A 26,588-nucleotide genomic window follows, 5' to 3' on the forward strand; every position below is an offset into this window, starting at 1 on the left:
GGGGGGGGGGGTGACTTTTTTTGTTAGATATTGGAACTGGAAGTAAACATAATGCCCCATCTACAACTACATCACTCTCCTCTGATGCCTTTTAGAGAACATGCATTCAGCTTAATTTGTGTTCTGGGATACTAGGCCTGCAATATTGTTTTATTTGGCCATCTATCATGGACTGGTGCTTTTTCAGTTGATGTGTACTGCTGCTCTTTTCCTCTGCTCAGTGAGATGTGCAGTGTGGCCTAATCACAGATCAGAGTATTAATTTCTAGGCACACGGAAAAAGGGCTGTTGCTTGCCATGCAATACAAAGGTACTGAGTAGGCCTAATCAACACCTATTGATTATTTTACGTTGACCGCTTCCTTCTGGTGTGCAGTTTTCTGTTCAGCATGCCTGGTATGAAATGTTTGTGTGTTTCCTTCTGTTGTTCTGTCACTGTGGAGACACTGTGGAGACACACACACACACAGTTTATGAGAGTTTATGGGCTGCCTCGTTCTATTTCTGCCTGGTAAAAAAGTATAAAGGTTTGGAAATGTGTGTTACTTGTGCTTATTTATTTTTTATTTATTATTATTTTATTTATTTTATTTTTTAAGGACTTGAATTTACCTGAATTATTTTAATTTAAGCTATTTTGTAATTAATTTTAATTTATTTTATTGATTGGATGAACTATAATTTGCCTAAAGATGATTATTTTGTATTTTTGTCTGTCTGATCGTTGTCTTGTGTTAAAAAATAAATCAGACGTTACTCAACAGTTACTCAGTACTTGAGTAGTTTTTTCACCAAGTACTTTTTTACTCTTACTCAAGTAATTATTTGGATGACTACTTTTTACTTTTACTTGAGTCATATTATTCTGAAGTAACAGTACTTTTACTTGAGTACAATTTTTGGCTACTCTACCCACCTCTGAAAATAAATAATGGATTTATTGTGAAGGTGTAGGCTATATTACATGGATTTATTAGACTTTTTAAAATGTAGATGTTCCAAAGGTCTGCATCAGTGGCTTGTAGGCTATGTGTGGAAGCCGTGAGACCGACAGTTATTTGCTTGACAATCACCGGCTGAGGAAATGTAGTGATTGCCACAGCCTTAGCTATGATCCCTTATTGATGTCAGTTGTTAAATCCACTTCACTTAGTGTAGACATGGAATGTGTATGTATGCCATTCAGAGGGTGAATGGGCAACACAAAATATTTAAGTGGGGTATGGTAGTAGGTGCCATGCGCACCGGTTTGTGTCAAGAACTGCAACGCTGCTGGGTTGGTCCACCACCCAAAGGACATCCAGCCAAAATGACACAACTGTGGCAAGCATTGGAGTCAACATGGGCCAGATTCCCTGTGGAACGCTTTCAACACCTTGTAGATTCCATGCCCCGACAAATTGAGGCTGTTCTGAAGGCAAAGGGGGAGGTTCAACTTAATATTAGGAAGGTGTTCTTAATGTTTTGTACACTGTGTATATTACTAAGAACGTGAGAGTAGGGTTACTCCCCTAGCAGGTCTCAAACCCAGGCCACCAGCACCAATGACAAACCCCCTAATCACTGTGTCAATAAGGGATATCTCAAGGGCATGTGCTTATTGGACCAGTATAGTTAGGCCCTGTCCAGAAGAAACCCTGAACCCCCTAAAACAACTTTATGAGTAAGCATTATTCACATAATGCACTTTGAAGTAAATTTCAGCTCTATTACAAGTATACTCAAGAAAAACTTTTCTTGATCATAGTGATTCAGGAGTACCATTAAGACAGGTTAATATGCCTCACCAACATTAGACAACTATACAGAAAGTCCTTAAATTGTTGAAATAAGTCAATCAAATCAGAATAGTCAAATTAACTGATTACTGACACAGACATGGTGGCATAGCAGGAAGATCTGAATGCTGTGAACCAAGAAGTTGTGAGTTCAAATCCCAGCTGTAGACATGTTAATGAATAATTACTGTGTAAATGAACATGCACAATGTAATCATGTGTGTCAAATATGCAAGTTGAAAACACTGTACTGTAAGTTAAAAGCACTGCGTGTGTGAGTATCCCTTGCCAACAGACAAAAATAGCTGTGATTTATCAATCAGGGGCTTGGTAAGGAGGCGTGATGTGTTATGAATTTTCTGACACACAGAAAACTGGACAGATGTTCTCACAATGTTCCCATGAAAAGTGTCTAGAAAATTAATATCTTAAGTTCTGAGAACATGGTAATCACATTCTAGGTAAGTTCTATTTGACATTAAGGGAATGTTCTCTTGGAAAAATTGCTTGCACATCACAGGAAGATTCCTATGAAAACTTTAGTTAATGACCTAATGAGACTCTTAAGGGAACGTTCCCTAAAGTTGTGGAAATATTTGTTGTTAACTGGGTTACCTGTTTGAGAGCGCTTGTGTCTTGTCCTTGTATCTGGTAGTACTGTGTACTGCAGGTATCAGGGCTGTATGTACAGTGCCTTCAGAAGAGTATTCTTAAAAATTTGCTTAACAAATCAAATAAGTTGCATGGACTCACTCTGTGTGCAATAATAGTGTTTAACATGATTTTTGAATGACTACCTCATCTCTGTACGCCACACATACAATTATCGGTAAGGTCCTCCAGTCGAGCAGTGAATTTCAAACACAGATTCAACCACAAAGACCAGGGAGGTTTTCCAATGCCTCGCAAATAAGGGCACCTATTAGTAGCTGGGTAAAAAAAAACAAAAAAGCAGGACATTAACCTAAAACATAAGGCCAAATATACACTGGTGTTGCTTATCAAGATGACGTTGAATGTTCCTGGGTGGCCTAGTTAAGAGTTTTGACTTAAATCGGCATCTATGTCAAAACTTGAAAATGGCTGTCTAGCAATGATCAACAACCAACTTGACAGAGCTAGAAGAATAAAAAAAAAAAAAAAGTGCAAATATTGTACAATCCAGGTGTGCAAAGCTCTTAGAGACTTACCCAGAAAGACTCACAGCTGTAATCGCTGCCAAATGTGATTTCAACATGTGGTGTGAATACTCATGTAAATTAGATATTTCTGTATTTCATTTTCAATAAATTTGCTAAAACGTCTAAAAACATGTTTTCACTTTGTCATTATGGGGTTTTGTGTGTAGATGGGTGAGAAAAAAAATCAATTTAATCCATTTTGAATTCAGGCTGTAACACAACAAGGTCAAGGGGTATGAATACTTTCTGAACAGTGGAGACTCCTCAGAGGAGGATGGGGAGGACCATCCTCCTCAGTGAATTTCAGAAAAATACAAATAGTGAAACATTAAAAAAGTTATCATTTTTAGATAAAACTATACTAAATATATTAACACCACCAAATAATTGATTAAAACACACTGTTTTGTAATGAAGGTCTACAGTAGCCTCAGCAGCACTCTGTAGGGTAGCACCATGGTCAGCTAGCTTCTGTCCACCTCTGGGTACATTGACTTCAATACAAAACGTAGGAGGCTCAAGGTTCTCACCCCCTTCCATAGACTTACACAGTAATTATGACAACTTCTTGAGGACGTCCTCCAACCTATCAGAGCTCTTGCAGCTTGAACTGACATGTTGTCTGCCCAATCAAAGGATCAGAGAATTAATCTTGTACTGAAAGCATAAGCTACAGCTAGCTAGCACTGCAGTGCATAAAATGTGTTAGTTGACTCAAAGAGAGAGAAAGACAATAGTTGAACAGTTTTTAACAAATTAATTTCTTCTAAAATTAAGGAGAAGCAAGAGAGAGAGGGAGAGCGAGATCGAGCTAGCTATATTTCATAGTATATATTTTTTCACTTTCACTTACTTAGCTAGTGTGCAATTCAGCTGGCTTGTTTAGCCTACTCAAACACCCGACTCAAACAGAGAGGGGTCTATGTTAGCTAGCTGGCTATGGCTATCCAACACTGGAACTCTTCCAAGTCAAGGTAAGCTTTTGGTTTTATTAATTTATTGCCACCAGGGCCTGCGTGTGTAACTGCTAAACTGATTGCTGCTGACTACACTGTGCTGCATGGTTGTAGCGGGTTTACTAACGCGTTAGTTCTAGTAGCTATGTTGACTATGATTTGACAACGATGTAGTCTGTGTGTAGCAGTTAGCAATCATATGAAGGTTTGGCATGGAAAGGTTTATTCGCCTGGTCACAGACAGCTGATGTGTTGTGCACTGAAGTCCACAAGCGAAGGGAAAAGGTGAGAGGAGCAGAGTGCATAGATAGATGCGAGAAGGAATTATATATACAACGAGCTGTTTGTATGTGTCTGGTATGAAAATGAACTGTGTTTGCGTGTGATCAGGCGTGTATTCATTGCTACGATTCTGTTGAAAAACGTTTCTTAAATGGAAGCTTATGGAACGAAACAGACATAAACACCGGAATATGTCCAATAGAAACTCTTATTTGAATTTGTCCAATAGAAACTCTCGTCTATTGGACTAATGATTAGCCCAATATCAGCTACATGCAGGCAAGAGTGTGCAAGGCAGTATTGAATTTGTCACTGTCTGTCACCTTGATTACTCAAAAATCTCTCGACCTGTGCTCCTACGTTGTAAACTTTCATTCATAGGCTAGGTTGTAGCAACCTCATGGGAAAATTTGAGAATCATGTAGTAGCCTAAATCTATCAATGTTACATTGAGCTGGGTGAATGGAATATGAATGACAGTCATCCAATATGCTGTAATAGAAATAAGCAGACTACCCTGTCATTAAAGTCCTGCGGGAGCCTGTGTTTACTGAAGTGCACATCCTGGGAAGAACTGATACCAACCTTGTCCTTATTCTGAGACACTGCTGGGTGACGTCCACTCCCAGCCTTAACAGCGTGCCATGGTGGGATCTCCTGGTTGATGGGTAATTAAACGGACTGATTGGCACAATGTATCTTTAAGTTCGTCCCAAATGGTATGGCCCTATGGGCCCTGATCAAAAGTAGTGCATATAGAGGGAATAGGATCCCATTTGGGAAGCAACCTTTATTTCTGCACACTCTCTCTGCTCCACAGAATACTCTGCCCCATCTCACTCTGGCTCTCTCCCTAGGTGTCCCTACCGGGATGACCAGTATCTGACCGCCTTGGTTCCTGTGCATGGCTCCTCTGGGCTTCAGAATCCCACCCACTACAAATGCTTCAGCATCAAAATGTTCACCTTTGTGGATGCGGCCTCCATTGCACCTCTAAAGGAGAAGGTATCGTCATCAAGTTGTGTACTTATTTTAGTGCTGTATTGATGATTGGCAAAAACCTGCACCTCCTTACCTGGGGTGTATTCAGTGGGAACCAAATGAAAGCAAAGGGACGAAACGGGGAGGGACTAAACTGAACTTGTACAGGAAGAAACGTTTGATGTTGCAAAACATTTAGCTAGGGTGTGTACTAATGAATAGACCCCTGTGTTTTTCTAGGCGTTATCCACTGCAGTACAGAAGTGTGCCGTCCTTCTGCAACTGAGAGCTGTGAACAGCGATGCAATCGGCAAAGTGAGTGACTCAGCCTCTTATTACATTGTTCCACTGAACCCTTTGAGGAATCGTTTTCCATTGACTTTCCATTAAAAAAATTCAGGAAGAGACGTTTCTGCGGCACAGAAAATACTAAATGGAAACGGTATTGTGGTGTCCAGCGGGGAGGTGATTCTGATTGGCACAGACCTGTCCGTTTCAGATCTGGGGATAGGTCAGTCTGATGGTGAAGGTGAGCAACTAACAATGGGCCTTTTTCAACATTTAGGCCTACACATTACAGGGGTATTCAAATTTGAGCCTGGAATCCGTGTACTGCTTTTTTTCTACTTGATTACTAATTGCACCCACCTTGTGTCCCAGGTCTAAATCAGTCCATGATTGTAGGAGAACTTGCTTTGAGATCCAGATTTGAACATATGGACATAATTTGACTGCTTCCTTTTCTCCACAGTGCCCCAGTCTCTGAACTACAGCCTACTGAAAGTGGCTGGCTCTACGATGCTTGTTGTCTTTGTCCTGGTGCTGGCTATGATATGGAGATCAAAGGTATTAGGCTAAAAGTTGCAATAAAAATATTTGGCTGTGGATCAGTTCATTCATCTCCAGCTGTGAACCTAAGGACAGTTCAGATGCTACCCTGCAATTAATTAAGTGCAGGAGATAGCAGTAATTCACCCAAACTGCCACACTTTCACACAATTACTAATATTAGTGGTAGTTGCTTTTTTTTAAAGAAAAAAACTGGTCTATATAAGTAAATGGAGTTACGTTTAATGTTGAATAAAGCCCAAAGAAGTGTAGCCCTCTCCCAATATCAGTGATGAAACCCGATCAAGGAGAACCTTAGTGGTACACTTCTATATTCTCCTTCTGTTGTCGTTTTTCCTTTCATCCTCCACAGCCTTCTGCTATCAGGATCTGATCCAGCTGAATCAACAGCCCCTGTAATACGCTACTGCCTTGTTGGCAGCTGTCTGTCCTATGACTTCTCTCTTTGGTCATTTGTTCTGTCAATCTCTTAAGATGGTCCTTCCCCCTCTCAGTCCTCCCTCTCTGACACTGATGTTCCGTTAGCTAGTATCTCGCCCTCTGCTGTGATCAGGGATAGTTTTGCTTGGCCGATGGTTATGGAGACGTCCCCGTTCACAACGACCTTATGCTCTGATTGGTCATCACTGGTGCTCCGTTCACACAGTTGACCTCATCTGACCCTGGCTTCTCATTGACGATCTCCACCTCACTGTTTGATTTGTTTCTGTCAGATTCCAAGCCTCCATTTTGTGTCAGACTCTCCTCTATACTGGCTCTGACCTCCGTAGCCATCAGTTCTGCCTCAACATCTTCTGTCCCTGTGTGCTGCTCAGCCTCTGGGACAGCTCTGTCTGTCTTCATCTCCATATCTCTCACTGGATTATCCTAAAGCTCCACTCTCTACTGCTGTAGTCTCTACTGCTGACCCCTCTACTACTGAGCCCTCCTCTACGGTCCCCTCAGTGGGCTCCAGTTGATGGCAGTCCGCTGTCTGTTTGTCGGCTGTTCTCATCATGACATGCCTTTGGGAGCACCTAGCTGGTGGTCTCCTGGACTGCCACAGCCTCTTCCTCTCCTTCAGATGTCCCCTCTGCTTTTTCTCTGTTCACTGTTTCTGTGTGTGTTGTCTGGTTTGGCGTTAGCTGCCTCCTCTGCTGCTCTTTCTGCCTCTCTGTTCCATCAGCTTCTGTTTGAACTCCAGGAGCCTGTCACTGTGGCTTGGTGTCCTGATGCCTGCGACCAGGGCCAGCTGCTCCAGAGTGGTCTCAGCTGAGGGAGAAAGAGACTGACCTTCAGCTGTGAGTGGGTCCCCGCCTGGCCTCAGAGAGCGCTCCACGTGCACTGCCTGCTGAATTCGTAGCTGCAGTGTCTCTGGGAGTGGTCCTCACCATACAGGCTGGTGAAGGCAGGCAGAGCCACTTTCTCATGGTTCATGGCAGAATGATAGTCTCCCACTCCATACATTCACTGGGACTACAGATGCTGGCTGAGAGCGGTGTACACGTCAGTGGGGCCAAAGAAGGAAGTGTTGATTTTGAGCGCACTCTGTAGGAACTGCCCTGCCTGTTCGCTTGGCAATACCAAACCTAGACAGCTGTCCAGTGTAGGGGTGGTCTTCTCCATGGACTGTGATCATCAGAAGACAGGCTCTGAACAGACACCTCTGAGCTAGAGTAGACTCTCCTCCAGCGAACACATACACCGCCCAAGACTCTCTCACTGATGACCACAGCCTTGAGCTGGACACTGCTGGCCTCGTAGGTAAGCCACTCTGGCCATCAGGCTGAGACAGGAGCCGCCCTCTGGGTTCAGGTTGTCACACACACAGCCCAACAGGTACGCTGCCTCCTTCAGACACTCATACGCCTGATCCATCACGCCTTTCTGAGCGCTATTCTGAGAAGCTCAGAACACTCGCAAGGCATCATGAGTCGTAATAGTGACGTGCTTGACAATGGGGAAGATGTTGAGCATGTCATCTGGACCAATGCGAGCCTTCATTTGGTTGTCGAAGAAGGACTCTGTCGCAGCTGTACTCCAGGCTTCAAACAGAACTCTCTAAGCAGGGAGACCTTTTGCAGCCCATATGTCTCTACCAGGTGGTCAGCAGTGGAACCCAGGCTGTGAGTGATGTCATAGGTCTCTGCTGCGTCCTGGCCAATCAGGTTCCTGAGCTCTGCTCCACTGAGCGCACTCCAGGCAGTGCTGTCTGAAGCTGCTCCTCTACGACCCCGCCTTCTGGACCTCTTCTTAGGCTCCTCGCCTGCAGGGGTGGTGCTGTAGTGGGCAACTAATAGGCAGCAGAGGAAGTGACTCCGCTGCAGAGAGACTTGACACCTCCACACTCTGCAGGAAGTTGTTGAAGATCCTTCTGGAGGAACGAACCACAATATCTCCCACAGCCAACCTCGTCATGTGTCTGAGCCGGTCCTTGTGTTCTGGCAAAGGCATTGGAGGTTGATGCCTTTCTGGTGTAGCGCCTGGTTCAGCATAGCACCATCTATAGGCATCTCACTGCAGGTACCTGCAGGCACCCTTCCACGAGGGCAGGTATCTGTTGCGTTATGACGAAGGCTTCAGCCTCTCCTGCAGCGTCACAGCCTCACGGTCACTCTTGGGGAATGTCACGTCTAGGGAGAACACACTGGGGTTGAAGCGCATCTCCAAGATGATGTTACTGACTGATCCCACATCTTTACAAGCACCTCTCACTGCATCTGTACCTCGAGGATCACCTGCTTTTACACACTCCTCCACACCTCCATTCTCTTCCATCCTTTCTTTTCAATGTTGAGTGAACTGGGACTGTTTGTCCTGGATGAAGGCCTGCAGTAGCTGGACTAACTATGCTTGGTCTAATAGAACTGTGTAAGAATTTCTGAAACCCTCTCAGGGAAGCTCATCTGCATGCTCGTCGTCCTCACCAGGATTTTGACCTGACTGCAGTTCGCCGTCGTGACAGACTTCAGTGGGCAAATGCTCACCTTCGATGGCCACTGGCACGCTGGAGAAGTGTGCTCTTCACGGATGAATCATGGTTTCAACTGTACCGGGCAGATGGCCCAGTTCTTCCATGGCCTGCATACTCACCATGTTTGGGATGCTCTGGATCGACATGTACGACAGCGTGTTCCAGTTCCCGCCAATATCCAGCAACTTTGTACAGCTATTGAAGGGGAGTGGGACAACCACTATGCGAAGGAGATGCATAGAGTGGTGGTCACACTAGACACCGACTGGTTTTCTGATCCACACCCCTATCTTTTTTTTAAGGTATCTGTGACCAACAGATGCATATCTGTATTCCCAGTCATGTGAAATCCATAGATTAGGGCCTAATGAATTTATTTCAATTGACTGATTTCCTTATATGAACTGTAACTCAGTAAAATATTTGAAATTGTTGCATGTTGCGTTTATATTTTTGTTCAGTGTAGTATCACCTCTGAATTACGTTGCATTTCACTTCTGTCACTAACTTTCTATTTATTTTCATTTACGTTGAATGCAGTCTCTGCTAACACTGGAACATTGTCTTTAAATGTCAATCGGGCTACAGTAAGGAACTTCAGCGCTACAGATTGAATCGAGCCCTTGGTGTGCTATTGGTCACCAGTCACCACTGATAATTGTTATATAATTTGAAACCTTTTCACAACATGCACTTAAGGTAGCATCCACATTATGGACTCTTGCCCTCTTTCTGTCCATCCCCTATATACAGCACTATCCCTTAAATACATACACACAGAGACAAGCTCACAGATAATGGTCTGGATTACAATGTGAAATTCATTGTACTGTTTTTTATGATTGTAATGATGTCATGTCATAGTATTGTGTGGAGCAGGGGAGAGTTAGTAGATAAGTGGTTTGCTGCCACAGAGTCTACATTTTGTTATGTCAAAGGAGATTACTGATGTTGATCTTAGAAATGATTGATGGACAGGATATATGACTTGGGGGTAAAGAGTAATAACATCAAAGAATGGGAGTGCCCATCAGGGGCGGTGTGTTCATTAGGGCGATATGGGCGACGCACTGCCAAACGGGAAAAGGAAGGGATTTTTTTCTAATCAATTATATCACGGCAACAGTAGTTATCAGTGTTCTAATCTAGACGTCTGATCTGCCACTAAATGTCCAATCAGGCTAAAGTCGTGCTTCAAATGGCCCCGCCCGTTTTGGGGCGATTTCAGTCAGGTTGAAAATCGCCCCAGAAGTCTCTCATAGACTCTCATGTAAAATCTTTATTTTTTCAAATATCAGAGCTTTCAATACAATCTCTATGGGTTCGGGAGGGCTTGCACTTACGTGCTTTCGTCATACGTAACATAACCATGAACATAACTAAGAAAAGAGCGGGTAGCAGCGTCAATCAATTCACGTACTACTGTCAAGATGGCTAGCGTTCAGTGCAACTCGATTGTCTCTTTGAAAGAAGTTCCTTTTTTTTTTCTTACAAATCAAGATAAATTGGCAACGAAACAATTAGGACCTCCCAGACCAAATTTAATAATTCAACAGGTTTCTACTAAAGGGGGAAAGTCCTACACCCGAGGATTTTCCAAAAATTGGTACGAACGAAATACCTGGCTAGCAGGCTGCGATGTAGCTAATGCAGTCTTCTGCTACCCCTGCTTACTCTTTCACCCTGAAGGCGGCACGGCAGACAGCACCGCTTGGACAGCGACTGGTGTAACGGACATGCACCATCTTTCAGAAAAGATTAAGAAACATGAGCTGTCAAAGACCCACATGGATAGCTGTTTGAGATTGTCTGCTTTGGGGGAGAGTGAACATTGCCACTCAACTGGATGAGGGATACAGGCTAGCTGTCCGCCGCCACAACGATGAGGTTAGCAAGAACCGCCACATCCTCAGCCGGCTAATCCAGTGTGTGAAGTTTTGCGGAGTGTTTGAGTTAGCTTTGCGAGGCAAAGATGAAACTGAGGGCTCCACCAACCCTGGTATTTTTCTTGGACTTGTCAACTTTGTGGCACAATTAGATGAGGTGTTTGATGACCATCTTAAAAATGCTAAAGTTTTCAAGGGCACATCAAAGACCATTCAAAACGAGCTACTGGAGTGTATGCTAGCGGTCATGAGGGAACATATTGTGGAGGAGGTGAAGTCGGCGAACTTCGTAGCTATCCAAGCTGACGAGACCACGGACGTTTCTACACAGACACAGCTGGTGCTTGTGCTGAGGTACATAGATAGCAACCACAAAGTGCAGGAGCGCTTTTTGAGTTCCTTCCCATCTCGGGAATCAACCTCAGTCTCAATCGCCAGTGTGCTTTTGGAGAGACTGAACGGTCTTTTGCCGACGACGAGAAAGTCAAACTCATTGCGCAAGCTTACGATGGAGCCAATGTGATGAGGGGAGAGAAGGCTGGTGTGCAGCAAAAGGTGCGTGAGCATTTCAAGAATGCCCATTACGTGCATTGCTATGCGCATCAGCTGAATTTGATCATGCAGCAAGCTACTTCTCCCATCAAAAAAGTGAACATTTTCTTTTCCGATCTGAGCGGGATTGCAACTTTTTTTTCCCGGTCACCCAAACGCACCAGCATTCTTGACCAGACTGTTGCACGAAGACTGCCCAGACCTTCATCCACACGGTGGAACTTCAACAGCAGAGTCGTGAACACTGTCTACGAGAATCGAGACGACCTCATAGAATGTTTTGAAGCCATCCGGACGGGTTCATTGGGTTCATTTGACCAGCCCACTGTGAGAGAGGCATCTGGCTACGTGAGGATGCTACATGATGAAGATTTAATTTTTTTCCTGGGGCTTTTTCACAAAATCATGCCCCACGTCGACATTCTGTACCAGAAGCTACAGAAGAAGGACATCGATGCTGTCTTCATCAAACGTGCCCTCGACAGCTTCACAAGCAGTGTGCAGGCCATAAGGTAAGATTAAACAATATCATTCGGTCTTTCTCAAAGCAGAGCTTTATTTGAAAATGTATGCATGAAAGGAGACTGCATTTGTGTTTGAAATTACATTATTCTCATTATATAAGGCCAGTGGTGTAATCTAGCTTATTTTATATACTATGTGTACTGTACAGTGGTGCTCATAAGTGTATGAACACATTCTAAAGTTGACTAAAAAGAGGAATACAAAAATAAAAAAATCATCTTTTGGAAATTGATCTTAATGACTTAATTAAAAAAGTTGGAAAATCCAACCTTTAAGGACACCAATTTTCTTTTCTTTTTTATTCCTCTTATTAGTCAACTTTAGCATGGGCTCATAAGCTTATGAGCACCACTGTATACTGTGCTGAACATCCAGGCTATGTGAGACACAAAGGCTAACTTAAACACTAAAGACTTTATGCATCCCTGCCCATTTTAAGTGGAACTGAAGTTTGTACTATACATGGATACATTGCATATACCTGTGCATCACATAGACAACAATACTGTACAAAGCCAACAAACACATTGGTCTGTTTGCCTTCAGGGACTCCTCTCAACAGCAGCTGCAAGAAGCAACAGGAGCCAAAAGACCCAGAACAGCTTTGAGAGAAGAGGAGAAGCAGAGGCTGTCTGAAGAGGTCTGCAACACCATCCTGGATCACACCAAAGAAAGGTTCTCTTTCTCTGGCCACCTTGTGAGTGCTACCTTACTGCAAGCAGACATGTTTGAAAGGTACTGCCATTCATTTCCTGATGAGGCTCTGAATGCCACTGTGAATGCATACCCCATGCTGAGCAAGGCAAAGCTCAAGACAGAACTATCTCTGATCTATGAGAATCCTGAATTCAAGGACTGCTGTGGTGCACTGGCACTGTACCAGGTTCTCATGAGCTACAACCTCCAGGAGACGTTCTCTGAGACTGTGACTCTGTTGAACATCCTCATAACTACTCCCATGACAACAGCTGAAGCTGAGAGATGTTTCTCAACTTTGACACGAGTTAAGACATTCCTGCGAAATTCAATGGGCCAGGAACGTCTGAATGCACTGGCCATGCTTTCCATGGAGAGGGAACTAGTCCTCAGCATGCCTGATTTCAATGAGAAAGTCATTGACCGCTTTGCTGCATTGAAAGAGAGAAGAGAACAGTTTCAGTACAAGTAATGTAGCCTCTCTCTCTCTTTGTCCCTCCCTGTCTGTCTCTTTAACACACACACGCCCAAATCAGTTCACAGTTGATGTTGTTTAAAATAGTTATTTTTCATTTAAAAAAAGTAAAAAAAAATATATATGTTCATGTTCATTTTTACAAATCTATACAATTGGCCAGAATATGGTTGTTCATATTTACAAATCTATACAATTGGCCAGAATATGGTTGTTCATTTTTACAAAGCCATACAGATAGCTGTGTTTACCTTTTCTAGAAATTATTTTCAAATTCTGTTTTCAGGCAAAATGTCTATCACTGTTCATTTTCACAAATCTATACAAGAGGGCAGAATATGGAAGTCTATAAAAATTTCTTATTACCAATAACTTGCATCAATGTTTTCAGTAGCCTCTATCAAAAGCTCCTGCTTGCTTGTTGTGAATTATGCTCAGGTGCACATATTTCCAATTCAACCATGAGGCCTTTTTGAAGCAAGTAATGTGTATATCAGTATTGACTTATATGCTGCCCCTGTCTTCATGTTGTTGCTGGACATATCTTTTTTAAAATGTGTGTAGGTCACCTAAATCATCAGAAAAATTGCCCCCCCTGAGAATTTTTTCAGGAGCCGCCACTGGTGCCCATGGAGGTTTACCAGATGTTCGTGGAGAGACTTGTAACAGAGTGTATATATAGAGAGAGTGGATCTTTGTTCTGGAGTTAGGAAGATGGCAGAGGCAGGGTCATGTCCTTCTTCTGTTATAACTAACCATGATACCATATTAAATATATTGTATGAACTCCCCATCAAATGTGTCTAAGTATATTCTTACATCCTTAATTACTTGATATCCGAGAAACTCATCATAACAATGATTATCTGACTTTCTATTTTAATAATTTTCTGTTTCTTCTGTTATGGCAAGATATTGGCGCTTACTTTATATGTTGCTTGAAGTAAAATAAACATTAATGAGCTTTGAAATATATATATGTAAGTGGTGTTTTTGTTACATTTTAATGTCCATAATCTTCATGACCTTAACAATATGTTTTTAATATCTTCCAGGTTGCCATGACAATGCAGAGTTCATTCACCCCCTCGATGTGGCCCAAAATGCATATGGGTGGTCCCGGGAATCGAACCCACTATGCTGGCATTGCAAGCACCATGCTCTACCAACTGAACTACAGAGAACCACTTCCTCTCTTTCCAAAGTATCAGGATTACAAAGAGTGCGGATGCTGTGGACAAATATACTGTACAACCAGATTACCCCTCTGACTGAGGGCCTGCTGGCCAAACTTTTCCAGGAGGCCAAGAAACTGGAAACGCGTCTGGAGCAGGACCTGAACACCATGGTCACCAAGCTGCAGCCATACGCCGACGAGCTAAGTGGGGACGTCCAGAAACAGATGGAGGAGCTGAAGAAACACATGACCCCCTACACAGACCCTATACCCTATAACACTGAAGGCCACTATGCTCCAGATGAACCGGGAGATGAAGAGGAATCTATAGAAGTGTGAAGGACCTCCAGATTAAGCTGGACGCCTATGTTGATGACCTGAAGTAGAAGATGGATCTGAACGTGAAGGAGCTCCAGAAGACAGATTGAACAGGTAGCCAAAGGCTTCCAGAAGAACTTTATGGGTTTTGGTGAGGAGCTTGGACAAAGCCTTAAGGAACAACTGACTTCATTCTGGGAGTCTATCACCAAGAGCTAAATATAACAGAAAAGTTAATGTGCTTTAGTTTTGATCCCATATCTTGTGAATGAAAATATGCATGTTCCTCCATGCATTTTCCTCCATCTTCCAACTCTCACTGTCAATAAAATGTATAACTTACAAAAACTGTTAGATATAAATGTGAATGAATATGTTTGTATCAACACTGAAATCCCATTGTCATTACCACCTGAAATAAATGTGTAAATCTTTTTGAAAGTAGCTTTCACCACAAAAGCTTTAAGTGTTAAGGAAAACTAGTTGCAAATGTATCTCTCAACAAATCCACTATCCCCATTTGCAACACCCACCTGGGGGTGAATGAGGTATTTCCCATGCCCCAGCACCTGTCATCAATTCTACAATTGTAACAAATAAAAAAACGTATTAACAGACTATCGGTTCACGTCAAAGGATGTTGAAACATGTTGAGCATTAAACAGTACAGTACATAGTTAAATAGGGTAAACATACTATGCAATCACAGCAACATTACTTTAGGTTGTAACACTTTAAGGTTCCATTTGTAAAGGGTTTATAAAGGTTTGTAATTACATTATTAACAGTTATTTAATCATTTGTAAATGCATTATAGACCATTAATAAATGGGTTATAACAAATAGTCGAAATAGTGCGATAGCCAGTCAGTGCTTGCCAAATAGTGAGCCACTATTTACCTCCAGCTATTAACCATTTATAAATGCACTTATGAAACCTTATTTTTTTTAATGGTTGCACAGTTAAACAATAGTTATTTTCTCACTTTTGGGTGTGATGCATTGTTGCTCTGTCCCAGGAACAGAAATGGTTGGTTTTCAGACCAATGTTCAACTCCCATGATGTGTCTTGCCCCACGTTTAAAACCCTGATGATGCATTGGTACACTGATTTATTCTAGGAATGAAGGCCTTATCTGAAGATCTCAAGCCATATTATTGGTGTGGTTCACTGGTTTCGAAGAAATTCCCCCAACTTTGTGAGATCTGCCCATCTGTGAAATGTGATTAAAATATAGATGACCTGGAACGTGCCCAGAATTTTGTTTGACACTGACATCAAGTGAATAATCAGGATGGACGTGGCTAATAGAAGTGTGCAAAGGCCAGACAGAAGAGATTGCGCGAAAGAAAGAAGGGTGCAATTGCGGCCCGCAATTCGGGGCCTTCCTGCATGTGGGCATTCCTGCATCTGCAGGAACCCCTCTTTATACTTCTATTGGTTAATTTTTAAGTTAGGACAGGCGGGAAGCGGGGGCGCTCCAGTACCGTAGGTGGTGTTAATGCACAATAATGTTCGATGCCAGCCGCCGATAAACCCCACAGAAGAAGGGGCGGGGCCAGCTAGCTAGCCGTACACCGGTAGACAGTGTCCTTCACGCCCGCCTGTTGGGCACTGTTTTCCTGCAGTTCTGTTAACGACGGCGAGGGCAGGTGTTTGGCAGGTGGGAGCGAACAACACTGTGTGCTCCTTAGCCAGCTAGTCCTAAGGGGGACTCTGGTACACAGCAGGCGGGAGGCAGGGGCGACACCATGTGCTAGCTAACTAGCAAGCTAGCTAGCTAGCACACAGTGTCGCTAACTATCAAACTAGCTAGTACATGGTGTCGCCCTAGCCTCTCGTCTGCTGTGCTAGCGGGAGACGGGGATGACCGGTAGACAGTGTCATTCGCCCCCACCTGTCGGGCATGTTTTCCTCCGGTACACAGCAGGCGGGAGGCGGGAGCGACACTGTGCTAGCTAGCTAACTAGCAAGCTAGCACACGGTGTTGCTAACTAGCAAGCTAGCTAGTTAGCTAGCCACAGCCTCCCGCCTACTGTGCTAGCAGGAGCGACCGGTAGACAGTGTCCTTCGCCCATGCCTGTCGGGCACTGTTTTCCCACAGTTCTGTTAATCAAATCAAATCAATTTTTATTGGCCACATGCCCCCGAATACAACAGGTGCAGACATTACAGTGAAATGCTTACTTACAGCCCTTAACCAACAGTGCATTTATTTTTAATAAAAAAGTAAAATAAAACAACAACAAAAAAGTGTTGAGAAAAAAAGAGCAGAAGTAAAATAAAATAACAGTAGGGAGGCTATATATACAGGGGGGTACCGGTGCAGAGTCAATGTGCGGGGGCACCGGCTAGTTGAGGTAGTTGAAGTAATATGTACATGTGGGTAGAGTTAAAGTGACTATGCATAAATAATTAACAGAGTAGCAGCAGCTTAAAAAGATGGGGTGGGGGGGCAGTGCAAATAGTTCGGGTAGCCATGATTAGCTGTTCAGGAGTCTTATGGCTTGGGGGTAGAAGCTGTTGAGAAGTCTTTTGGACCTAGACTTAGTAGTCCGGTACCGCTTGCCGTGTGGTAGCAGAGAGAACAGTCTATGACTAGGGTGGCTGGAGTCTTTGACAATTTTGAGGGCCTTCCTCTGACACCGCCTGGTATAGAGGTCCTGGATGGCAGGAAGCTTGGCCCCAGTGATGTACTGGGCCGTACGCACTACCCTCTGTAGTGCCTTGCGGTCGGAGGCCAAGCAGTTGCCATACCAGGCGGTGATGCAACCAGTCAGGATTCTCTCGATGGTGCAGCTGTAGAATATTTTGAGGATCTGAGGACCAATGCCAAATCTTTTCAGTCTCCTGAGGGGGAATAGGCTTTGTCGTGCCCTCTTCACGACTGTCTTGGTGTGTTTGGACCATGATAGTTCGTTGGTGATGTGGACACCAAGGAACTTGAAGCTCTCAACCTGTTCCACTACAGCCCCGTCGATGAGAATGGGGCAATCATCTCCTTTGTCTTGGTCACGTTGAGGGAGAGGTTGTTATCCTGGCACCACACGGCCAGGTCTCTGACCTCCTCCCTATAGGATGTCTCATTGTTGTCGGTGATCAGGCCTACCACTGTTGTGTCATCGGCAAACTTAATGATGGTGTTGGAGTCGTGCCTGGACATGCAGTCATGGGTGAACAGGGAGTACAGGAGGGGACTGAGCACGCACCCCTGAGGGCCCCCGTGTTGAGGATCAGTGTGGCAGATGTGTTGTTACCTACCCTTACCACCTGGGGGCGGCCCGTCAGGAAGTCCAGGATCCAGTTGCAGAGGGAGGTGTTTAGTCCCAGGATCCTTAGCTTAGTGATGAGCTTTGAGGGCACTATGGTGTTGAATGCTGAGCTGTAGTCAATGAATAGCATTCTCACATAGGTGTTCCTCTTGTCCAGGTGGGAAAGGGCAATGTGGAGTGCAATAGAGATTGCATCATCCGTGGATCTGTTGGGGCGGTATGCAAATTGGAGTGGGTCTAGGGTTTCTGGGATAATGGTGTTGATGTGAGCCATGACCAGCCTTTCAAAGCACTTCATGGCTACAGACGTCAGTGCTACGGGTCGGTAGTCATTTAGGCAGGTTATCTTAGGGTACTTGGGCACGGGGACTATGGTGGTCTGCTTGAAACAAGTTGGTATTACAGACTCAGTCAGGGACATGTTGAAAATGTCAGTGAAGACACTTGCCAGTTGCTCATCACATGCTCGGAGTACACGTCCTGGTAATCCATCTGGCCCTGCGGCCTTGTGAATGTTGACCTGCTTAAAAGTCTTACTCACATCGGTTACGGAGAGCGTGATCACATAGTCATCCGGAACAGCTGGTGCTCTCATGCATGCTTCAGTGTTGCTTGCCTCGAAGCGAGCATAGAAGTGGTTTAGCTCGTCTGGTAGGCTTGTGTCACTGGGAAGCTCGTGGCTGTGCTTCCCTTTGTAGTCACATCCAACGAGCGTCAGAGCTGGTGTAGTACGATTCAATCTTAGTCCTGTATTGACTCTTTGCCTGTTTGAGGGTTCGTCGGAGGGCATAGCGGGATTTCTTATAAGCATCCGGGTTAGAGTCCCGCTCCTTGAAAGCAGCAGCTCTACCCTTTAGCTCAGTGCGGATGTTTCCTGTAATCCATGGCTTCTGGTTGGGGTATGTACGTACGGTCACTGTGGGGACGACATCATCGATGCACTTATTGATGAAGCCAGTGACTGATGTGGTGTACTCCTCAATGCTATCTGAAGAATCCCGGAACATGTTCCAGTCTGTGATAGCAAAACAGTCCTGTAGCTTAGCATCTGCGTCATCTGACCACTTTTTTATTAACCGAGTCACTGGTGCTTCCTGCTTTAGTTTTTGCTTATAAGCAGGAATCAGGAGGATAGAGTTATGGTCAGATTTGCCAAATGGAGGGCGAGGGAGAGCTTTGTATGCGTCTCTGTGTGTGGAGTAAAGGTGGTCTAGAGTTTTTTTTCCTCTGGTTGCACATTTAACATGCTGGTAGAAATTAGGTAGAACGGATTTAATTTTCCCTGCATTAAAGTCCCCGGCCACTAGGAGCGCTGCCTCTGGATGAGCGTTTTCCTGTTGACTTATGGCCTTATACAGCTCATTCAGTGCAATCTTAATGCCAGCATTGGTTTGTGGTGGTAAATAGACAGCTATGAAAAATATAGATGAAAACTCTCTTGGTAAATAGTGTGGTCTACAGCTTCTCATAAGATACTCTACCTCAGGCGAGCAAAACCTCGAGACTTCCTTAGTATTTGATTTTGTGCACCTGCTGTTGTTTACAAATATACACCGCCACCCCTTGTCTTACCGGAGTCAGGCGTTCTATCCTGCCGATGTAGCGTATAGCCCACTAGCTGTATGTTTTCCATGTCGTCGTTCAGCTACGACTCGGTGAAACATAAGATATTACCGTTTTTAATGTCCCGTTGGTAGGATAACTGCAATCTTAGGTCATCCAATTTATTTTCCAATGATTGAAGATTGGCTAATAGGATTGATGGGAGCGGCAGTTTACTCGCTCGCCGTCGGATCCTTACAAGGCACCCCGACCTACGTCCACGATATCTCCGTCTCTTCCTCATGCGAATGACGGGGATTTGGGCCTTGTCGGGTGTCTGTAGGATATCCTTCGCGGCCGCCTTGTTGAAGAAAAATTATTAGTTCAATACGAGGTGAGTAATCGCTGTCCTGATATCCAGAAGCTCTTTTTGGTCATAAGAGACGATGGCAGAAACATTATGTACAAAATAAATTACAAATAACGCGGAAAAACACACATAATAGTACAATTGGTTAGAGGGCTGTAAAACGGCAGCCATCTTCTCCGGCGCCATTCTTCTCAAAATGGTGAGGGTAGGTGTTCGTCAGGCGGGAGTGAAGGACACTGTCTACTGGTGTCGCTCAAGCTGCCTAGTAAGGAGGACTCCAGTAGGCAGGGTAAAAATACTTTTATTTCCCTTTTCCCTTTATGCAAATAAATGCTAGAATGCACCAATATGATCTCACTAGCTCGTGCTTGGCTCTGCCTACCTCCTTGCTTGTTCTGCCCATTATGACTAATTTGGTCTACCTTGGGTTAGTTATACAAATCTTTGCTAGTGGTTCCAATTTTTTAACTATCTTACTATCTAACTAGCTAGTCATCCCCAGTTTCCAATTGGCTCATTCATCCCCCCTCTTCTCCCCTGTAACTATTCCCCAGGTCGTTGCTGTAAATGAGAATGTGTCAACTTACCTGGTAAAATAAGGGTAAAAATATATAATATACAGTACCAGTAAAAAGTTTGGAAACCTACTCATTCAAGGGTTTTTCTTTATTTTTACTATTTTCTACATTGTAGAATAATAGTGAAGACATAGAAACTATGAAATAACACATATGGAATCATGTAGTAACCAAATAAGTGTTAAACAAATCAAAATACATTTTATATTTGAGATCTTTCAAATAGCCACCCTTTGCCTTGATGACAGCTTTGCACACTCTTGGCATTCCCTCAACCAGCTTCATGAGGTAGTCACCTGGAATGCATTTCAATTAACAGGTGTCCCTTCTTAAAAGTTAATTTGTTGAATTTCTTTCCTTCTCAATCCGTTTGAGCCAATATGTTGTGTTGTGACAAGGTGGGGGGGGTATACAGAAGATAGCCCTATTTGGTAAAAGACCAAGTCCATATTATGGCAAGAACAGCTCAAATAAGCAAAGAGAAACAACAGTCCATCATTACATTAAGACATGAAGGTCGGTCAATACGGAACATTTCAAGAACTTTGAAAGTTTCTTCAAGTGCAGTCGCAAAAACCATCAAGCGCTATGATGGAACTGGCTCTCATGAGGACCGCCACAGGAATGGAAGACCCAGAGTTACTTCTGCTGCAGAGGATAAGTTCATTAGCGTTACCAGCTGCAGAAATTGCAGCCCAAATAAATACTTCACAGAGTTCAAGTTACAGACACATCTCAACATCAACTGTTCAGAGGAGACTGTGAATCAGGCCTTCATGGTCGAATTGCTGCAAAGAAACCACTACTCAAGGACACCAATAAGAAGAAGAGACTTGCTTGGGCCAAGAAACACGAGCAATGGACATTAGACTGGTGGAAATGTGTCCTTTAGTCTGGAGTTAAATTGGAGATTTTTTGGTTCTAACCGCCGTGTCTTTGTGACACACGGTGTGGGTGAACGGATGATCTCTGCATGTGTATTTCCCACCCTAAAGCATGGAGGAGGAGGTGTTATTTTGTGGGGGGTGCTTTGCTGGTGACACTGTCTGTGATTTATTTAGAATTCAAGGCACACTTAACCAGCATGGCTACCACAGCATATATTTTGATTTGTTTAACACTTTTTTGGTTACTACGTGATTCCATATGTGTTATTTCATAGTTTTGATGTCTTCACTATTATTCTACAATGTAGAAAATAATAAAAATAAAGAAAAACCCTTGAATGAGTAGGTGTTCTAAAACGTTTTACCGGTAGTGTATACACAGTGCATTTGGAAAGTATTCAGACCACTTTACTTTTTCCACATTTTGTTACGTTATGCCTTATTCGAAAATGGACTATATAAATACAAACCCTCATCAATCGACACACAATACCCCATAATGACAAAGACATTTTATTTTATTTTGTGCAAATGTATTAAAAATAAAAAACAGAAATACCTTATTTACATAAGCATTCAGACCCTTTGCTATGAGACTCGAAATTGAACTCAGGTGCATCCTGTTTCCGTTGATCATCCTATGTTTCTACAACTTGATTGGAGTCCACCTGTGGTAAATTCAATTGATTGGACATGATTTGGAAAGGCACACACCTGATTATATAAGGTCCCACAGTTGACAGTGCATGTCAGAGCAAAAACCAAGCCATGATGTCGAAGGAATTGTCCGTAGAGCTCCGAGACAGGATTGTGTCGAGGCACAGATCTGGGGGAAGGGTACAAAACATTTCTGCAGCATTGAAGGTCCCCAAGAACACAGTGGCCTCCATCATTCTTAAATGGAAGAAATTTGGAACCACTAACACTCTTCCTAGAGCTGGCTGCCCGGCCAAACTGAGCAATCGGGGAGAACGGCCTTGGTCAGGGGAGGTGACCAACAACCCGATGGTCATTCTGACAGAGCTCCAGAGTTCCTCTGTGGAGATGGGAAAACCTTCTAGAAGGACAACCATCTCTGCAGGACTCCACCAAGCCACTCCTCAGTAAAAGGCAAATGACAGCCCGCTTGGAGTTTGCCAAAAGGCACCTAAAGGACTCTGACCATGAGAAACAAGATTCTCTGGTCTGATGAAACCAAGATTGAACTCTTTGGCCTGAATGCCAAGTGTCACGTCTGGAGGAAACCTGGCACCATCCCTACGGTGAAGCATGGTGGTGGCAGCATCATGCTGTGGGGATGTTTTTCAGCAGCAGGGACTGGGAGACTAGTCAGGATTGAGGGAAAGATGAATGGAGCAAAGTACAGGGAGATCCTTGATGAAAACCTGCTCCAGAGCGCTCAGGACCTCAGACTGGGTTGAAGGTTCACCTCCCAACAGGACAACGACCCTAAGCACACAGCCAAGACAATGCAGGAGTGGCTTTGGGACAAGTCTCTGAATGTCCTTGAGTGGCCCAGCCAGAGCCCAGACTTGAACCCGATCTAACATCTCTGGAGAGACCTGAAAATAGCTGTGCAGCGACACTCCCCATCCAACCTGACAGAGCTTGAGAGGATCTGCAGAGAAGAATGGGAGAAACTCCCCAAATACAGGTGTGCCAAGCTTGTAGCGTAATACCCAAGAAGACTCGAGGATGTAATTGTTGCCAAAGGTGCTTCAACAAAGTACTGAGTAAAGGGTCTGAATACTTTTGTAAATGTGATATTTCACTTTATTACATTTATTTATTTATAAAAACCTGTTTTTGCTTTGTCATTATGGGGTATTTTGTGTAACAAAATGTGGAAAAAGTCAAGGGGTCTGAATACTTTCCGAATGCACTGTATACTGTATGTGTCAAAGATCTGTGGTTAGCTAGGTGCTTATGAAAATTAGCCAGATAACCAACGATGGTAGTTACATGTACAACGCACGTTACCTGCCTTACAAGTAAAAAGAAAACCAGCATAGGCTAGCATAATGACTGTTGTGACCTTTTTATTGACAAGTCTTTAGTGAGCTAGTTAATGTTAGCTCACAGTTTGTGTAGTCATACTTTTTAACGTGGTGACATGCTAGCTAGCGTTAGTCCACCAGGGAAGGGATATTTAGCTAGCTAGTTAACGTTAACTCACCGTTCATGTAGTCAGACTTGCTAGCTAACGTTAGGCCAGCACCATGGCAAGGACAGTTGGTTAGCTAGCATGTCACCACTTAGAAAAGTCTGACTACAAGAACGGTGAGCTAATGTTAACTAGCTAGCTAGCTAAACATCACCTGGTGGGCTAGCCAGTTAGGCACCTTGGTTGGCTAGTTAGCTACATTAGCTAAAGTTGAAATGGTTTTGTTCCACAAGTGCATCTGTTGTACATGACTAATCAAATGACCTGTGAAGTCAGTTAGAAATGTCAGCAGGGATGGAAATTAAGCTATTTTTCGACTGGGCTAGTAGACAATGCCACAGATTTAGGACCTGAATGTTACCAGGGCTAGTAGAAATTGTGGTCTGCTGGCCAGTGCCCAAAATCCTTATGTTCCATCTCTACATGTCAGTCCCTTTCAGACGATCCCCCCTACCATTGTTGGTCCTCCTCAGTGACCTCACGGCTGAGGGTTTTAACTTTCCTCTTGAGAATTAGAATCATAAGTACAGCCATACATCTATTCACAATACTTCACCTCTTCGGGCAAATAGAACCCTAGACTCTTCAGATCATCTAGTTGAGCATTCCAGATAATTCCTCCATCCCAACAGAAACATCCCATCCACATAGTAGGATTTTAGATGTGCAAATGTTCCGTTGGGAAAGAGAAATGCCCCTGTATTTACCAGAAAAGGTAGCTCATCCACCATGGCAGAAGAGAAGATCCAGACACATCCACCATGGCAGACGATGAACTTCCAGGCCCCTCAGCCGCTGAAGAATGTAGGAGGCTGCTGTTGCACAGTTGCAGAATGTTCTCACTGAGGTGCATCTTGAGGAAACATTAGTCCAGTTGAAGGTATTCAGCATCACAGCTGTGTGATAAAGAACTTAGGATGGAAACAGGACTTCCGGACGAAGACATGTTCAACATCGTTGTTGAATACTTGGAACATTTTACATTTACATTTTAGTCATTTAGCAGACGCTCTTATCCAGAGCGACTTACAGTTAGTGAGTGCATACATTATTTTTTTACGTTACAAGGACTGCGTTGTCTACTTTGCTTTCAAGATGCTGTCATTTGAGGATCAAGTGTTTATGATACTTATGAAGTTGCGTCACAGCTACACCAACTTGCACCCGGCTCAACTGTTCCATTGTAGTGCCAGTACTGTCAGCAATGTTACCATCATGTGATCCACAAGCTGTTCCGTGTCGGAAAAAGAACCAAACGTGCTTGCCTGCCTCTTTTCAGGGGTCCAGCAGAAACTGCAGGATGATCATTCACTGTACTGACATAGAAGTTGCTTCTCAGCAAATAATAGAGAGTCATTACAGCAGAGTTACTATTATTTGAATCGAAAAGAGCAGCTTTAACTATTTTTGGAATTAAGTGACTGATTGTGACCACTAGAGTCGGAGGTAAAACACAGTTAATTCGAATATAGTGTTTATAAGTGTGATGAATGGGTTAATTCCAATTGTTACTTGTGCGCATGCGCTAGAGCATGAGGGCAGTTGGGAACATGGCTACTTAGCATTCAGTCGCATGTCATTTGTACATTTGTAACTTGGAGTTTATGTTATTAAATGTGGTAACACATTGAAAATAACCTAGGGATAAAGTCTCTTATATTTAGATATAACCAAGGTCATTACATGGTCTCAGAAGTAGATTTTGTGTAGCCCACCATCAAATCTAACGACGAGGATGACGAAATGCCCAAGTTCAACCCACCAGAGCAATTAAAGTTTGAAAGCCCGCAGAATAGCCCTGTGTAGCTCTGTTGGTAGAGCATGGCGCTTGCAACGCCAGGGTTGTGGGTTCGATTCCCACGGGGGGCCAGTATGAAAAAATTTATGCACTCACTAACTGTAAGTCACTCTGGATAAGAGCGTCTGCTAAATGACAAAAAAAAAAAAAGAATGGCCGGAGTTGGGACAGAGATTCTGCAGTTTCAGGACTGCTACAAAACTGGACAATGATGATGCAGTCATCCAGGTCAGTTCGCTAATCTATGCGATGGGCAGTGAGGCAGAGAAAATACTCAGCTCATTTAAATTAGCTCAGGAGGAGGATAAAACAAACTTTCACGGAATCTCATTCGCGAGCGGGCATGTTTTTGCCAAAGAGAGAGAGAAAAGGCAGAAATGTACATCATAGCTCTTTATGAGCTAGCTGAGAACTGTGATTTCGGTGCTAAAAGGGATGAACCTATCCGAGAGTAGTGGGCATCACAGACAAAGAACTCTCTCAAAAGTTACAGTTGATGCCGACATTGACGGTAGCACAGGCTATTCAACAACTGCGGCAGTCTGAGGATGTTGCTAGGCAGATTAGCTTGCAGACTGGGGAGCCGCAGCACAGGCTAGTACATTATGTAGCTAGCAGCAGCTCTGCTAGGACGAGAGAGAGCTACGGGGAGAAAAGGGGCGGCGCTAAAATAAGCCACAATGCAAAGTAATGTGAAAGATGTGGTAAAAGCAGGCATGCTAACCAGGAAAGATGCCCAGCATTCAAAAGCACTTGCAACAACTGTAATAAGAAAGGATATTGGAAACGTGTGTGTAAAAGCAAACCACAATCTGTGAGGGAGATCACAGAAGAGATAGATCAAGTCCATTTTCTGGGCTCAGTTAGCAAGGAGGCTAGGGAGAAAAACTGGACTGTACTGCTCAACATAGGGGACAACCCTACAAGCTTTAAAACAGACACAGGCGCAGACGCAAGCATTATTAGTGAAGAGACTTTTAAGCAACTCTCACCGAGGAGAAAATTGCACCCCGCTGAAGTGCGTCTAAGCAGCCCAGGGAGCGAGTTAAAGTGTCTAGGCCAGTTTCAGGCTAACACTAGCTACAAGGGACAACAGTACAGTTTCCTTGTGTACGTGATACCAGGAGGGAGTGTCAACAATCTGTTTAAACGTGCAACTGCTGCATATATGGGCCTGGTTAAGCGCATAAACGAGGTCAGTGATGTTTTTCGGGTCTTGCGGGAAACTAAAAACTGAACCAGTGAAAATAGTCTTAAAGGAGGAAGGCCAGCCATACGTAGTACATGCAGCCAGGCGAGTACCGCTGCCGCTAAAGTGAAAATGGAGCTAAATCGCATGGAAACCGAGGACATAGCGGTAAAAGTAA

General features: G+C 43.7%; 2 protein-coding genes and 1 pseudogene across 2 annotated transcripts in view; all 3 read left to right on the forward strand.

Moving 5' to 3' along the window:
• The first annotated feature begins 297 nt into the window (after positions 1–297).
• Positions 298–6,400, forward strand: LOC121585737 (zona pellucida sperm-binding protein 4-like). Its single transcript, XM_045226297.1, has 7 exons — positions 298–310; positions 4,709–4,865; positions 5,055–5,206; positions 5,422–5,493; positions 5,579–5,707; positions 5,930–6,024; positions 6,380–6,400. The coding sequence occupies exons 1-7, from the start codon at positions 298–300 to the stop codon at positions 6,398–6,400; spliced, it is 639 nt and encodes a 212-aa protein (XP_045082232.1).
• A 7,343-nt stretch (positions 6,401–13,743) lies between these two features.
• On the forward strand, positions 13,744–14,719 carry LOC121585738 (annotated as a pseudogene).
• Positions 14,720–24,184: 9,465 nt separating this feature from the next.
• The window catches only part of LOC123492890 (keratin-associated protein 21-1-like), a 34,696-nt gene continuing 32,292 nt past the window's right edge, over positions 24,185–26,588 (forward strand). The window contains exon 1 of the mRNA XM_045226563.1: positions 24,185–24,227. Coding sequence (XP_045082498.1) covers positions 24,185–24,227 — 43 coding nt within the window. The remainder of the gene's footprint in view (positions 24,228–26,588) is intronic.

The sequence above is a fragment of the Coregonus clupeaformis genome, chromosome 17 (assembly GCF_020615455.1).
Source record: "Coregonus clupeaformis isolate EN_2021a chromosome 17, ASM2061545v1, whole genome shotgun sequence".
NCBI classification, from domain to species: Eukaryota; Metazoa; Chordata; class Actinopteri; order Salmoniformes; family Salmonidae; genus Coregonus; species Coregonus clupeaformis.